The following is a 13515-nucleotide window of genomic DNA, read 5'->3' as shown; positions in this document are numbered from 1 at the left end:
TGCAGTAAGAATTGACAGCGATAGACACCGTAATTCGCCCATGAGGCTGGGCAACATCGCACCACTAATTGATACCACAAGTGCTCAGCCTTGAGCTGATAGCCAGGAAGAACGCTCCCTGCATCACAATTACGCCTTTGTTTTGCTGTTTTAGATAAAGTCACAGCTTATGACTTCAATTGGCTCGTACACTCAATTGCATGACATTTGAACAACCCCTAAGGATCCGACTGTGCACAACTGCTAGATAGTAGGCCTACTCCAAAGGGCGTAAAATAAAACATGATTACTCCCTTACTTCATGTTCACCGGATAATAACCTCATTCAACAACTTATTGACCAAAATCTGGAAGATGTCAATATTTATTGCTCACTAGCATCATCTTACGGCAATAAAAAAATGTGGGTTAACAGACCACCGCACAATATTTCATGCTTCCCTATTGGCTGGAACCATCAATGAAAAATTTAAATTTGAGCCAAACTGAAAGGCTGTTTTTAAGTCACTTATGTAGGCTACACATGCACATTGCACAACAGGATATGCTCTATATTATTATCAATGATCAAAGAGGTTCATAATGACAATTCATAAAGACAAAAGACAATTTATTTAGAACAGCCTATGCTGCAGTGACTAAAATTTTTCTTAAAGGACCACACCGAGTAATTTCGTTAATCGTGTGCATTTATGAACTTCTATTTTTCATCGAAGTAAGTGCTCGCACGGAGACAGTTTACCAAATATTTGTATACGCAATATGCACGTAACTACTGGCAACAACAAGCAGCAACTGAGAGAAGCATTGAATTTAAAATTTAAGCCGGTTCTAGTTCTCTGACATACGATTATGATTTTACAGCAAGAACAGCAGCCCAACAGTTTAACAAGTGATGGAACCGGATCAAAAGCACAAACTCTTAAGCAATATCAAGTTAAGTCAAGATGCAATTTCATAAAATCACAAACCAACAAAGGATCATTTGAATTAACCTGAGCACACCGTTTAAACACAGCTTCAATAACGCCGTGCTTTGAAAAACATCACTTGAAACCTGATAGTTTTCGTGTAATTAACGTTTCAACAGGTTCAAGCGACGTACAACCAGAAAAGTTAGCGACTGGCAACAGTTAAGACAAAGTGCATTATACTTTGGTGTGAGAAAAAATTTAAATCGAGAAAATACGAATTAATGTTTTTATACAATTGCGCATACAGCAGCCAACCACAATGGCATGCTCAAGCCATCTTGAACATCGTTTAACACAGAATCATCAAAAAGCATTGAAAAATGATATCGATTAAGTCACAGTAAGGTCACTTGTGTAAATGCTGAAACATTGCACAAGAGATACGTGAAATACGTGCTACCATCTACTGCAATTCTCGGTCTTCCAAAAACCGATATTCAAACGTAAATCCATCTTTTTTGCGTTGCCCCCATTTTTCATAATCAAAGTATATGTAGGAGCCCATCTCGTATTCATCAGTAATTGTTTTCGGTTCGTCGTGCCTTTGAAACCACATCATGTACTTCGTGTGAAAACGCCACGACTGCTTCTTCAGCGCCTTCGCCGCCATGTACTGTGCCTTCGTTGCTTCCATATAGTAAAAAATAAAAAACAAAGCTTCAGTCGACAGCTTGAGATAGAACTCCATTGAGTCCTGTTGGGATAAAGGGCTTTGGTGGTAATAGGACGGCGTCTGGCAAGGGTTACGATGGAGATAATGACGTACACGTTCCGAATCTGAGGGCTGTGGCATGTGCCTCCAGCAAGCTTCAAGCATGTTTTGTTTATAACGTTGAGCTTTATCCAGCAATACAGGGCCAAGCGGAGCAACACCTAACAAAGGTTGAATTCGGGCTTCACCTGTCGCTTTTGAAGTTGGTTGAGCTGAACTTCCATGCTGAGACACTAATGTGGTTAAACCTGGTCGTGTCTGAGCAGGCAAGACCGACAAACTCTCCTTCGTACTTTGTAAACACGTGGAAAAGATTGCTGTTGACTCTTCTAAACTGGAAGTAGCAACAGTTTTTTCCGATAGTGTTTTCAGCAACGTCACGTTATCACTTGGCGGCTTTGGTCCGTTTGAAGGAAGCGGAGATTTGCTTTGTTTCGAAGTCTTGTCAGTCGATAAAGCTGCTGGCGTTGTTGAAGGCGTCAAAACTTCAGCAATGTCTTCTGACGACGCTTTGTGACCAGTTTCAAAGGATGGGGTTGCATCATGATTGATAGTAATGGAAAGAGAAGCCACACTAGACACAATGCTATTAACAGCATTCTGAATTTCCATCGTGTTATTGGAGTCTGACTGGGATACCGAATCGGTTGTTACCCAGGAAGAAGATCTATTTCGAATTGACATAGCACTGCTTGTCAATAATAACGACTCAGTGGCTCTTTGTATTCCAGGAAATCCACCTCCAGTCTGGCTGTGCTCTAGAGTCACCGCAGGATTGACTTGGTTTTGTGAAGAGAAGGCCACCTTTGAGTTTTGTCTTGATATTGTAGGTGGAGTGGTGGCAGAGGATGAAGGAAAGGGTTTAGTTGTTGGGATCTGATGAGCATTGTTGATGCTGTTTTTTCGAGATATTTCGTCGGATTTTTTCCGTTTCTTAACTTCTTCCTCCTTGACATGGGAAGATGCGGAAGACACAGCCGTCGAAAAAACTATTTGATCAAACACTTTTGTGTCATCATCACTCTTCTTAAAACTATTAAACTGTTTTTCTTCAGGAGAAGTTGGGATTGACGTGATGCTGCTACACGAAGTGTCATCCAATCCTAGATCTTCGTATATAAACTCGTTGTCCTCATAATCTGGCTCCTGGCAGGCTTCAACGTAATATTCAATATCGTCGCGAATAATGTTGATTTTATCTGGAGCTATGGTTTGATTGTCCAAACTTCTCATGAGACTTTCCAAACGAGTTAAATGGAAGCAATGCTTATCGAGGCGCGACTTCACTTTGTCAATCCTTTCTTGCTTATCCCGGTCGATTTTCTTTTTTCTCGAATTGGAACTGAACGATTCAATTTCGCTTTCAAAGGTATCAACCTGCCGATCGAGGGTATCAATCGTGAGTTGCAACCAGTGCCGGGTTTCGTCTTTGACTTTCTGAGCTGGATCCACTTTTGCAACTGACCCAAGCCCTTCTTTGGAATAAGCTTTGGTCTTAGTTTCTCGTTCCACCATTTTAAAGCGTTCCATATCTCTTTCAATGCGTTTCCGATTTTCCAATAAAACTTTCTTATCTTTGACATCGTTCGAACCGACCCAAGTCTTGATCTGATCACGCAAGCGCTGCAACTTCTTTATCTCCTTCTTCAGATCGTTTTCGTGTTTGTCTTTTTGATTGCTATTGTTCGCACTGTGTAGCTTTTGCCACGTATCCTCAAATGCTTCACACCCTTCCTGGACTTTCTTGAGACAGCGATCTATCTCTGCTTGCAATTTTCTTTTGTCCGCCATCTCGATGATTGAATCTGCTCGCACAAATAAAAGTATTTCTCAGAAAAGTCAACAATAACTAAACTATACAGAAAAACAATTGGCTGATTATTTTGTTTCCATAAAGAGAAAAAACATGCCTTTGCTACTAGTGTACTGGTGGTTGACATCGCGTGAGTAAAATCAGTGCGTTAACGCCCACCTGGCTAAAACAGTTATGTAATGCTGAATAGTTATCACAGGGGCCAGCAGTTACAGTGCGTACGGCATGAATCGCTGTTGGTGTACTAAACTGGTGTCATTACCCGTCAAGTATAAAAACAGCTACTGTACTACCAAATATTGCTATTGTATGTCCCAATGTTATTACAGTGCATTACAAAAGCCAATTGAATACAGTAGAATTCAATACTCAATGAGTTTGAAGGTACGTACATCACAAGTACAAATTTATAAAATATGTATCTGTTGTACTGTGTAGAACCGACTGCCAAAGTGTCTTTTTTCACATGAAATGATCAGTTTTCATGTAGCAAAATGGTTACCGTACTGCATTGTTATTGAAGAGAATCGAACCTTATTGTTATGGCAATCAAATTCAACCAATCAAAAGTGGTTGAATTGCTCTTGAACTTGGTTGTTATTTTTATCGCTTGATTTATAAATAATAAGACTAAGCAATGAGTTTAAGCACTTTAGAGTTATATACTCTGTTAACAGACCTAACTTTAAACAATAAAAGACGAGCTATGACATTTCTTGTTGGTTAAACAGGAGGACATCCATTCTTCATCTCCAGCCTGCTGCTTTAAAGCTGCCATTTCTATATGATCTTTGTTCTACTGTTGTTTCGTCTGTAGCAAGTCATAAAACTTTGTCATAATTACCAGTTTTTAAATTTCAGGTGCTGCTTGAATGAGAAAATCATGCCTGTAGCTAAAGCACAACTATTCCTACCAAACTATTACCACCTGAACCTGAAATATATTGCTACTGTTTAGAACTTCTAGTTGGAATGACAGTTTGTCGGCATCCGCATATATGTAATGCAAGCTGGTGAAGGTATTTGTAGCTCTTGTCAGATGGTTGATAATAAAAGGGTAGTTGAAAATAAAACCGCATTTTTTTTAAACTGTTTCTTGCGGGCCATATACCTACATTTTTTTTACTAAATTAAAGTGCACTGAGATGTTAATATATAATTATATCTCATTCATTGATATAATTTAAGATACCTTAACTGCCCCTACAGTAATCTTAAATTACATTATGTACCGTCAGTTCCAGTGCGCATTGCAACAAGCTGGGATCTAAGAAAATAGCCTACTTGGCGGTGCACTTTCCTTGGAGATATAACATATTAATAGGCTTAAACCTGATAGATATGAAAATCACAATCATTCGAAATTGCTTCCAAACGTCTAGCCAGAAAATGAACAACTAAACTAAAAAGTTTTTGTCACTCCCATGCTGAACTGTCTTTAGAAGTATGGTATTGGAAAGAAATATATAAAACAAAGCAGGTACCGTACAGACCCAAAACTAACAGGTAGATGTTTAATAGTTCCAGGCATTGAGCCAGATGCTATACCTAATTACCTATATATACTATCTTAAACTAAATTCCAGTTCTGCTAAATATAAAAGCTGGTGAAACAAACTCACAGATGAACTAAGAAGACGGTAGCGAAAATTCTAAACACTTTCTTATCCTTACCGTTGAGTATAAGTTCTCTCATTTACCGTGAACTAGATGTCGCATTTTAGGCATGCAAAACATTGCCAATCTAACGAGACTGCCTGATCTACAACCAAAAGTTTCAACTGGCATGAACAATTGATCATCCTTCAAACATAAACTCATTAAACTGGTAAACTGTCCAACTGGGAGAAACCTTTTCATATCCGAATAGGCTACTCAATGCAAAGATTGTATATACATGTTGTCACATTTTATCTGTTGTTGAATTACAGTTGTAATGCTCAAAACATTTCATAAGGTAAAATTTGCTTTGATGAAATAATTTGTACAAACACATTTCTTCAAGATAAAAACGTTGAGTTGAAAAAAAAAAATATATAATACCTTTTAATGTAAAATTGCATTTTTATCACGTACATACAGTTGAGCATCAACATCATGCCTTTTCAATCCATGATAACTTCCTTGGCTATTTTTAGAAACCTTTTCAATATTCCATCATTACACAAAAGATGTAAAAATAGCAAGATATGAACAAACAACATTAATAGTAATAAAGCTTTAATGAAAATGCATGCATTAAAAAGTTGAAATCTATGATACAATCACTTGAGAGCCACTTATAAAACTATGCACAGGCTTAAGAACTGTTTTTGGTGCTGGACAGTGGAAAAGTGCACAATGCACATACACGTACACAATTAAGTAAAATTACACAAAATTTGAGAAATTGGGTCATTTTATCCATTTCTTAGCAATTTTGAATGAGAAGTGACCGTCAATGTTTTTGTTTTTCTACTGCTATGAAAAGTTGAACATCAATAGATATCAGCAAAATGATAATTTAAAATAAATTGCAAAGTTAAATGTACTTACTGAGAAAGATATTTTATTCCAGCCAGTTTTAAGTATATATATATCGTATCTGAAAAAAAATAAGTAATTATATATATATATATATACATTATAAGTAAGACTTCAGTCTTCAACAAGACAAAGTCAAGAATAATAAAAGTGCTGACATGCGATAAGGTGAAAACATGTTGACAAACCAACGACTAATATTCAAGGCCATCTCAGGTATGTGTCAGACAAAGTTTGTTTTACAGAGACAAAGATATGTGCTATAGCAGCATAGTAGGCCACACAAGCTGTGTGCACCGAATTGGCAGACTGCAATAAGTTGATAAGAGCAATTACAAATTCGACCTGTTGAACACTGCATTTTGGTATGACTGGCGAGATTGATGGGAGTCCTTGCCATTTTAACTGACAAAATTTATTATTTTGGGAGGCAGCTGACTTCACCAACAGTTTGGTCAAAGCTGCTATGTTGAACCAACTATACTTGAAAGAAGTTACAATTAAGCTGTGTTTTAACAATGGGGTGCAACCTAGTTCGTACCCTGAACAGTTTGTACCCTCAGTTTGTACCCTGAAAATATCGAGAGAAAAAATTTAAAAAAGCCTGTCGCTGATCGCAGTTTAATAGCACAAAGCCGAAGTTGCTGATTGGAGTTTCTGCAAACAACTTGAGGGTTAGGGTTAGCGGAAACTGCGGATAGCGGAAACTGCAGAAAAATATTTGCAGAAACTGCGATCAGCGAGGGTTAGGGTTAGAGAGCATAGATTACTCCATGGTTAGAGTTAGGGTAAAGGTTAGCGGAAACCGCGGAAAAATGTTTGCGGAAACTGCAATCAGCGAGGGTTAGAGCAGATTATTCTAAGGTTAGGGTAAGGGTTAACGGAAACTGCACTTAGCGGAAACTACAGAAAATAGTTTGCAAAAACTGCGATCAGCGAGGGTTAGAGCATAGATTAGTCTATGGTTAGAGTTAGGGTTAACGAAATATGCAGAAAAATGTTTGCGGAAACTGCAATCAGCGAGGGTTAGCGTTAGGGTGAGGGTTACGGTTAGCGGAAACTGCGATCAGCGACTTCGACTTTTTTAATTTTTTCTCTTGATCTTTTCAGGGTACGAACTAGGTTGCATCCTTAACAATGTAGGTCTACCTATGAAAGTAAAATCATTTAAACTGCAATGTGAGCAGTCATGGCAGGGTAGAAACTTGTGTCCACGTGAATTTGCATTAGGCCTATAAATAATAATTACACCTCCTTTTGCAAACATTTAATGATCAAGCAATTTACGGTACGCAGGTTTATAGCTGTCGATAATTCATAGCAGCCTACTGTAAAAAGCAAATGTTCTCTTCTACACAAATTTAACATTTTGCAGTATTGCGCTATGGCTGCAACATTCAAATCACCCATCTTTCGAGGCATAATTGTGACCCTCCTATTGCACACTAGGGTGCCACGGCACAGTTAGGGAAGCACTGCTCTACAGGACTGGCATCTACCTTTTATCATGGTTTTTGTATTTATAAGCATAAACAAATAATTTTTTAAATGTCTAGATAACTCACATTTTGGCTTCACTCCCAACAAGGCATTGAACTCATCAACACAAATGAACAGTTTTGAGTTTCGACTTTCGAATGTGTTCCTAATCTTCAGCTTTTTATTTACAAACTTCCAACAACTATAAATCAGTGTAAGTGTTGCCAGGCGCCGACGGATTAATTTTACAAATGCTGTCGCTCAAATCCCTCCACCGCGTTTCTACTTCATTTAGGCCTACATATCAGGGATGCTACATACAGTAGCGTAGCCAGGAATTTTGAAAGGGGGGGGTTTGACCACCCAGCGGCGGGGGTCTGGGGGGCCTCCCCCAGAAAATTTTGAAAAATTACTTTGAATTTGGTGCATTCTGAGAGCATTTTCAACAAAAATGTGAGTACGAATATTCCTGTAAAATGGTGCTGTCCGGTGGCATAGCAAAAGGATAAGATCATGTTTTCTTCGGCATTTTTCGGAAATAAAGCTAAGTCTCTATGTTTTCTTGTTGCTAATTCTTGGCTGAGATGTTTGGTATTGGCAAAACTCACTCTTTTAATGCAATTTTGTTTAAAATTAGGCAATTTTTTTTAGACTGAAAGCATCATCTCAATATCGTGACGTGACACGCGTGCCAAAGGGGGGGTTGTAACCCCCAAAACCCCCCCCCCTTGGCTACGCCACTGGCTGCATATATATACTACATAAACTTATTTTAAAAAGTTAAGATAGAAAAACAACTGATTTCTTATTTTGTGGCCTTCCCTGTTGGAATTTTCAGTTTATTGTCATGTTTTGATTGAGTGATCTGCGTTGTTAAATTTATGGTTAAATTTTATGTTTTGGTTAAATTTATGCTAATCTCCGTAGTTAATGATTCGTATGTAAGTTTTTACATGTATTTTGAACAATAACACACTCGAACAACTAACAAAAACTTCTGTTTCTCTTGAAAATCAATACAAAAATTCAAATGTCTAATGCATGTACCTACCAAATCAGCTACTTAGTAGTTAAGATCTCAGCACTGGCTGACCTAGTGACCTACCGCAAGTGTTTATAATATTCAGAGACTGGATTGTGTGTTGCGAAATAATGTGTCAAGATGATGCCACAATGCAAATTAACATCAAACAGCAAGCGCTATTACTAGGCTACAAAAAATAATGAAAATGTTGCTTCCAATGCTTCGTGAAACTCAGCGTGAGAACTCTCATTGCCTCCCTTCCACAAATCAATTTTAAAGTAAAAATAAAAAGTCATGTTTTATGATCTAAAACAAAAAATATGACTTTATAACGACTGACAAGCTTCCATGACTTCAACCACTCTTTGGCCATTCGTTTGTCTCTTTTCTGAGAGGTTTCTCTTAAGTTTCACGATAAACCGTGACGCCGCAAAGCAACTAGATAAATTATATATGTCACCACCACTAAACTCTCGCTACCGTCGCCCACTTTGGCCGTCGCCCACTTGGTCCGTCGCCCACTTGGCTCGTCGCCCACTTGACTCGTCGCCCACTTGGTCCGTCGCCAACTTGGCTCGTCGCCCACCTGGTCTCGCCCAAGTGGGTATCGCCCACTTTGTCTTGCCCAGTTGTCGTGTACCGAAACTAATGGGGGGGGGGGCGAAAAATAGGGGATTTCCCGTAACTCGGTAACGGAACATGGTAGAGGGGAAAAAAGAAAACCAGCAGTCATGAAGAAGAATGGCTAAGCAAGTTATTCGATATTTGCAAATGCAGTCATTAGCAGGAATTGACATTCCACAAAGGCAAAGTTCTGTGCACATGTGCATTGAAGATCGTACTCCAGCGATAGAGGTTGAATTTTTGTTAGATCAGAGAAGTGATAGAAAGATGATGATAGGATGGAGTCTGGATAATAAATTTTCAAAACGAGCGATGGAAAAAGCTAAAAGAATGAGGAAAGAAGTGGATACTGATTCACCCTCTAGTTCTGCTTCCGCCAGTAGAGCTGTTGCTGCAAATTTACCATGCATTAGTTGCATTACTGCTACAAAGCTAAAAAAAACGAAAAATAATGGAAGTTGAGAGTGAGACCCATTTGGCTAACTTGGAAAGTTCCGACGAAGACGAAACTGATTCAACTTTTTTGCTAAAACCGATCACAGGTGGGAGCCAGTACGCAAAACTCAAGACTCTGAAAGTGAGTAATGAAAGTTGCATTCTCGCAGACCGCCCAATGACAAGCATCATCAGCAATCCGATCAAATCTTGTGCTGTGGAGGTGCTGAAATCGCTGCTTCACCATCGACGATATTCCGTCAACGTGAAAAAGTTCGCGTGATGGCATTGCAGAAAGTTGAAGTGCAGCTATGTGCATGCAAATCTTTGCAACTTTGCTGCGATGGTCGTGTGGTTAACCGATCGGATCGATATGTTTTTCTTAGCCAGTTTATCGATGAGAAGCGTAGCAAGGCAGAAGCATTGATCGCAGTTAAATCTTTTTCCTCCGGTACATCTGTCACAACAGTGAAATTTTGTACAATACCATCACACAAGATGCTTGCGAAAGTATTTTGCCTAATATTTATTCAGTGATGGCAGATACTACGGGGGTCAATACTGGTAAAAAGTAGGGCGTTAACAAACGTTTGAAAGATTTCTTTGATGAAAACATGGAACACTCCATGCACACTTTAGAATGCTTGTTTCATGTAAATGAAATTTACATCACCCATGTGATATCATTGATTGAAGGAAGGACGAAAGGTCCGGCAATGATGCAAGACGGTGCCTTGCTCAACAAAATCAGAAGTAGGCTATTGAAAAGCCAACACTCAGCGATATCCTTTCACATCATATGCTGCCAACAGTTCCTATTACGAATATCGCTGCAGTGCATCTCAAAGGTAAAATCGAATGGTTTGCTGAACAGAAGGAAGTTACCAAAGCACAAAACGATGATTTTAGGAGCGATAAAATGTGCAAGCTGGTGTTGGCTTGTTCTACATTTATGGATGTAGGGGAGACCGGGGCAAGTTGAGCAGGTTTTTTTTAAATCTAATTTTTTTTATTTTACTAACTTTTTCGAAGACTCAAGTATTGCATTTCAAAAACATGCTAATAAGCAGTGGCGGCTCGTCTATAGAAACTGCAGAACTGCAGCACCCCCTGCACATTTCAGAATTTATTTTTTTTATTAATTTTACGTTTTTTTTTATTTTCTCTATAGATCCTACGGACTAGAAGTTTCATAATTTCTGAATTTCAAAAATTATTATGATTTTTTAAGTTTTATATTTGGAAGCTCTGAACTGCAAGCTCTGCAGTTGCGATCTTATAAAAGAAGAACTAACAGGAATGGTGACGTCATAATTTGGCTGAGGTTGCTTTAAAACTGCACAATTCCGAACTGCAAATTTTGCAGTTGCCTGTCAGGCTAGCTATTGTTGCAAGTACACTTCATCGTTTTCAAGCACAATGTTAGGTGGCTGCGATTGATGCTGTTACATTGTTAGACTAATGTGCTTTGCTTTCTTTACTAAAAGATAAAGCTTAGACTAGGTTATCATTATCGTTTTTACTTAATTAAATTTAAGCTAGGTTCATTGTTTATTTGTGATAATAAGTTAAGGTCAAAAATCTAGGGGTGTAACTGTAAGAACAACGCAACTTCTTAATTGGCTAGATTTTTTATCAGCATTTTGCTGAGCAGGGTCTGCCATATTTACATTAATTCCACATCGCATTGTTATTTTCAGGTTGTGTGTTGATGGTTTATAAGTGCTAGTCTACTTGTGCAGCAAGTTGTAGACTGGTAGAAGGATAGGTTATGACATGGGAGGCTGCAACGTGGTGCTGTCAATGTGAACTTTCATATAAGAACAGTTAATAAAGTTCATGAACATTTGGAACCCTTAAAATTCTGCCTTGATGAAATATATACAGTCTACATCAACCACTGATCATACCATTTCAGAAGCAACAGGTATTTTGCATTAACTTACCAACGAAAAATTGCTCTGTTGGTTGCAGCTGTTTCATCAAATCTGCCTCATGTTGAAGCGATTTTCAACCAAATGCAATCTCGAGATATTGGTGTGTTGAAAGTACATGAATATATAAGCAATTTCAAAAGTGCAATTTCTGTGATAAGAAACTCAAAAGTACTGTGAGAATTCTTCAAAAACACTTATGGCTGAAGCGAAGGAGGTGTGTGACTGCATATGCGTTGACATAATGGCTAGATATTCCTTCACCAAACAATTAGTAGCTGCAAAATTGTTCAACAAGAGAAGCTTCAATAGCTTTAAGAATAAACTGCCCATACATGAGGTGGCAGTAACTGTTGAAGCATATCCCATCATCATCATAGAAAAAGAAAAGTTTGAAACTGAACTTGCAGTATTGTGCAGCAGGTCGGACATGCATGAATATTCCGCGTTATTTGAATTGTTGACATTTATTCAGAAAAGTAATTTAAATGATGCTCTCAGTGAAATTTCCAAACTGGTAAAATTCCCCCTGACCATTCCTATGACCACAGCAGAGCCTGAACGCTGCTTTTCAACATTAAAAAGAATCAAAACTTTTCTGAGGAGTACCATCAATCAAGAAAGGCTCTAATCGCTAAATGCTCTTGCCGTCATTTCAACGGAGGAAAATGTTTTCATCTCCCAGACATTAACGACAAAGTCATTTACCTTTTTGCTCAAAAGAAAACAAGAAGAATGGATTTTGTCTATAAATAAGCTTGGTTCCAGTTGATATGGAGCAGTTTATTTGTAAGTAACTTATGTTTTGTAGTTTATCACACTGTTTACCTAAGTTGTATCCACCCTAGTAGTAGTTATAGCGCATGTGCAGCATCCACTGTAGGAACTTTTTGTCTTTTGTTTATTTGTTATTCATAGTGATGAATGTTCCAGACGGTTGTTCGCCTGGTCAAACGTCATGTAGAAACCGTTCGGGTCTACTGAATATTACGTCATGGAAATTCCTAAAACATGAGCCAAAATTGCACCATCGTCCGTAAGACCTGTCAAACCGGTTTAAACCGGTTTAAACATGAAATGTTGCGTCGCGCTACTGCTGGCGTGTCTTTGAGTCAGGGTTGTCAGATTGGAATAATTGATTCCAGATCTGGAATCAAAACGAACTGTCTAGTAGAGAAAAAAAATGTCTGGAATCTGGAATAATTTTTAGAAGCAAATTGGGATTGTTTAGACAAGTCTAGATTGTTTCGGTAATTGTCTTTTTTTCATTGCATTTAGTAGCTGCAACGCGTGCGCGTAACTTTCTGTCCTAGTTCCGTCTCTTTCTTTGAAACTTTGTTGCTGAATTGCACGCTCTCTGGCGCGAAAGCCTGTCTGTGAGAAGTGTGCGCAACCTAGTTAGCTGACAGGACTTTCCGCACACTTAACACTGGGTTATATTTCCATGTATGTTAAGTTTACTTTTAATCTGTTATGTTTTTAGGTTGTTACAGAATACAGTACCGGTACCGTAGTTATTGTTAAGTAGCCTACCGGTACGGTATTTATTGATTTTCATATTTTGTTGCATCGAAGAAGTTAGATAAGAAGTTCAAAAATCCAAGCGTATGTGAAGTTTATTGTAGGAAGAATATGGCTCTACGGAGTGGCGTATCCTGGTGGGTTGAGCAAGGGATTGAAGGGAAGCAATAAAACTCATGGGGAGTAAGAACATTTCGAAGACACGCGTATTCTAGGGGGTCCGAGGGCATGCCCCCTGGAAAATTTTTGCAAAATTACACTCAAATAATGGATTATAGTGCTTTCTGGAAACACTTTTAGGGTAGGCTAATATTTGTATGTACGGTATGATATTTTTAGCAGATGTACAGCAATTAACTTATTAAAGGTAGCTCTTACACAAACAGGCAAAACTGGGCAAGGCTTAACAGCAGGAGGCAACCCTACGTACATTTTTCACGAATTCTAATGATATAAAGAAAAAAACAGTTGCTCTT

At 38.4% G+C, this 13515-nt stretch overlaps 1 protein-coding gene across 3 annotated transcripts; it reads right to left on the bottom strand.

The window, feature by feature from the left end:
- Positions 1–354: 354 nt before the first annotated feature.
- LOC145779897 (CCR4-NOT transcription complex subunit 3-like) lies at positions 355–7709 on the bottom strand. 3 transcript variants are annotated; one of them, XM_082591570.1, is made up of 4 exons: positions 7588–7709; positions 6035–6083; positions 5174–5302; positions 355–3491 (listed from the first exon to the last, which is right to left on the bottom strand). In XM_082591570.1, the coding sequence occupies exons 3-4, from the start codon at positions 5193–5195 to the stop codon at positions 1378–1380; spliced, it is 2136 nt and encodes a 711-aa protein (XP_082447696.1). In that variant the 5' UTR covers positions 5196–5302; positions 6035–6083; positions 7588–7709; the 3' UTR covers positions 355–1377. The 3 variants fall into 3 exon arrangements, with proteins under 3 accessions (XP_082447696.1, XP_082447697.1, XP_082447698.1); XM_082591571.1 differs by having other exon boundaries at positions 5174–5261; XM_082591572.1 differs by lacking the exon at positions 5174–5302.
- Between the last annotated feature and the right edge of the window lie 5806 nt (positions 7710–13515).

This window comes from Aplidium turbinatum, chromosome 11 (genome assembly GCF_918807975.1).
Source record: "Aplidium turbinatum chromosome 11, kaAplTurb1.1, whole genome shotgun sequence".
Classification (NCBI taxonomy): Eukaryota; Metazoa; Chordata; class Ascidiacea; order Aplousobranchia; family Polyclinidae; genus Aplidium; species Aplidium turbinatum.
This window is presented reverse-complemented; position numbering and strand designations above follow the sequence as displayed.

What these genes read in the sequence shown, in the direction of transcription:
- LOC145779897 (XM_082591570.1), bottom strand. Translation starts at nt 5,195, where the DNA reads ATGAGAGAACTTATACTCAACG. An exon ending in GAGAGAACTTATACTCAACG is followed by an intron (nt 3,492 to 5,173) that starts GTAAGGATAAGA and finishes TTGTGCGAGCAG; the next exon opens with ATTCAATCATCGAGATGGCG.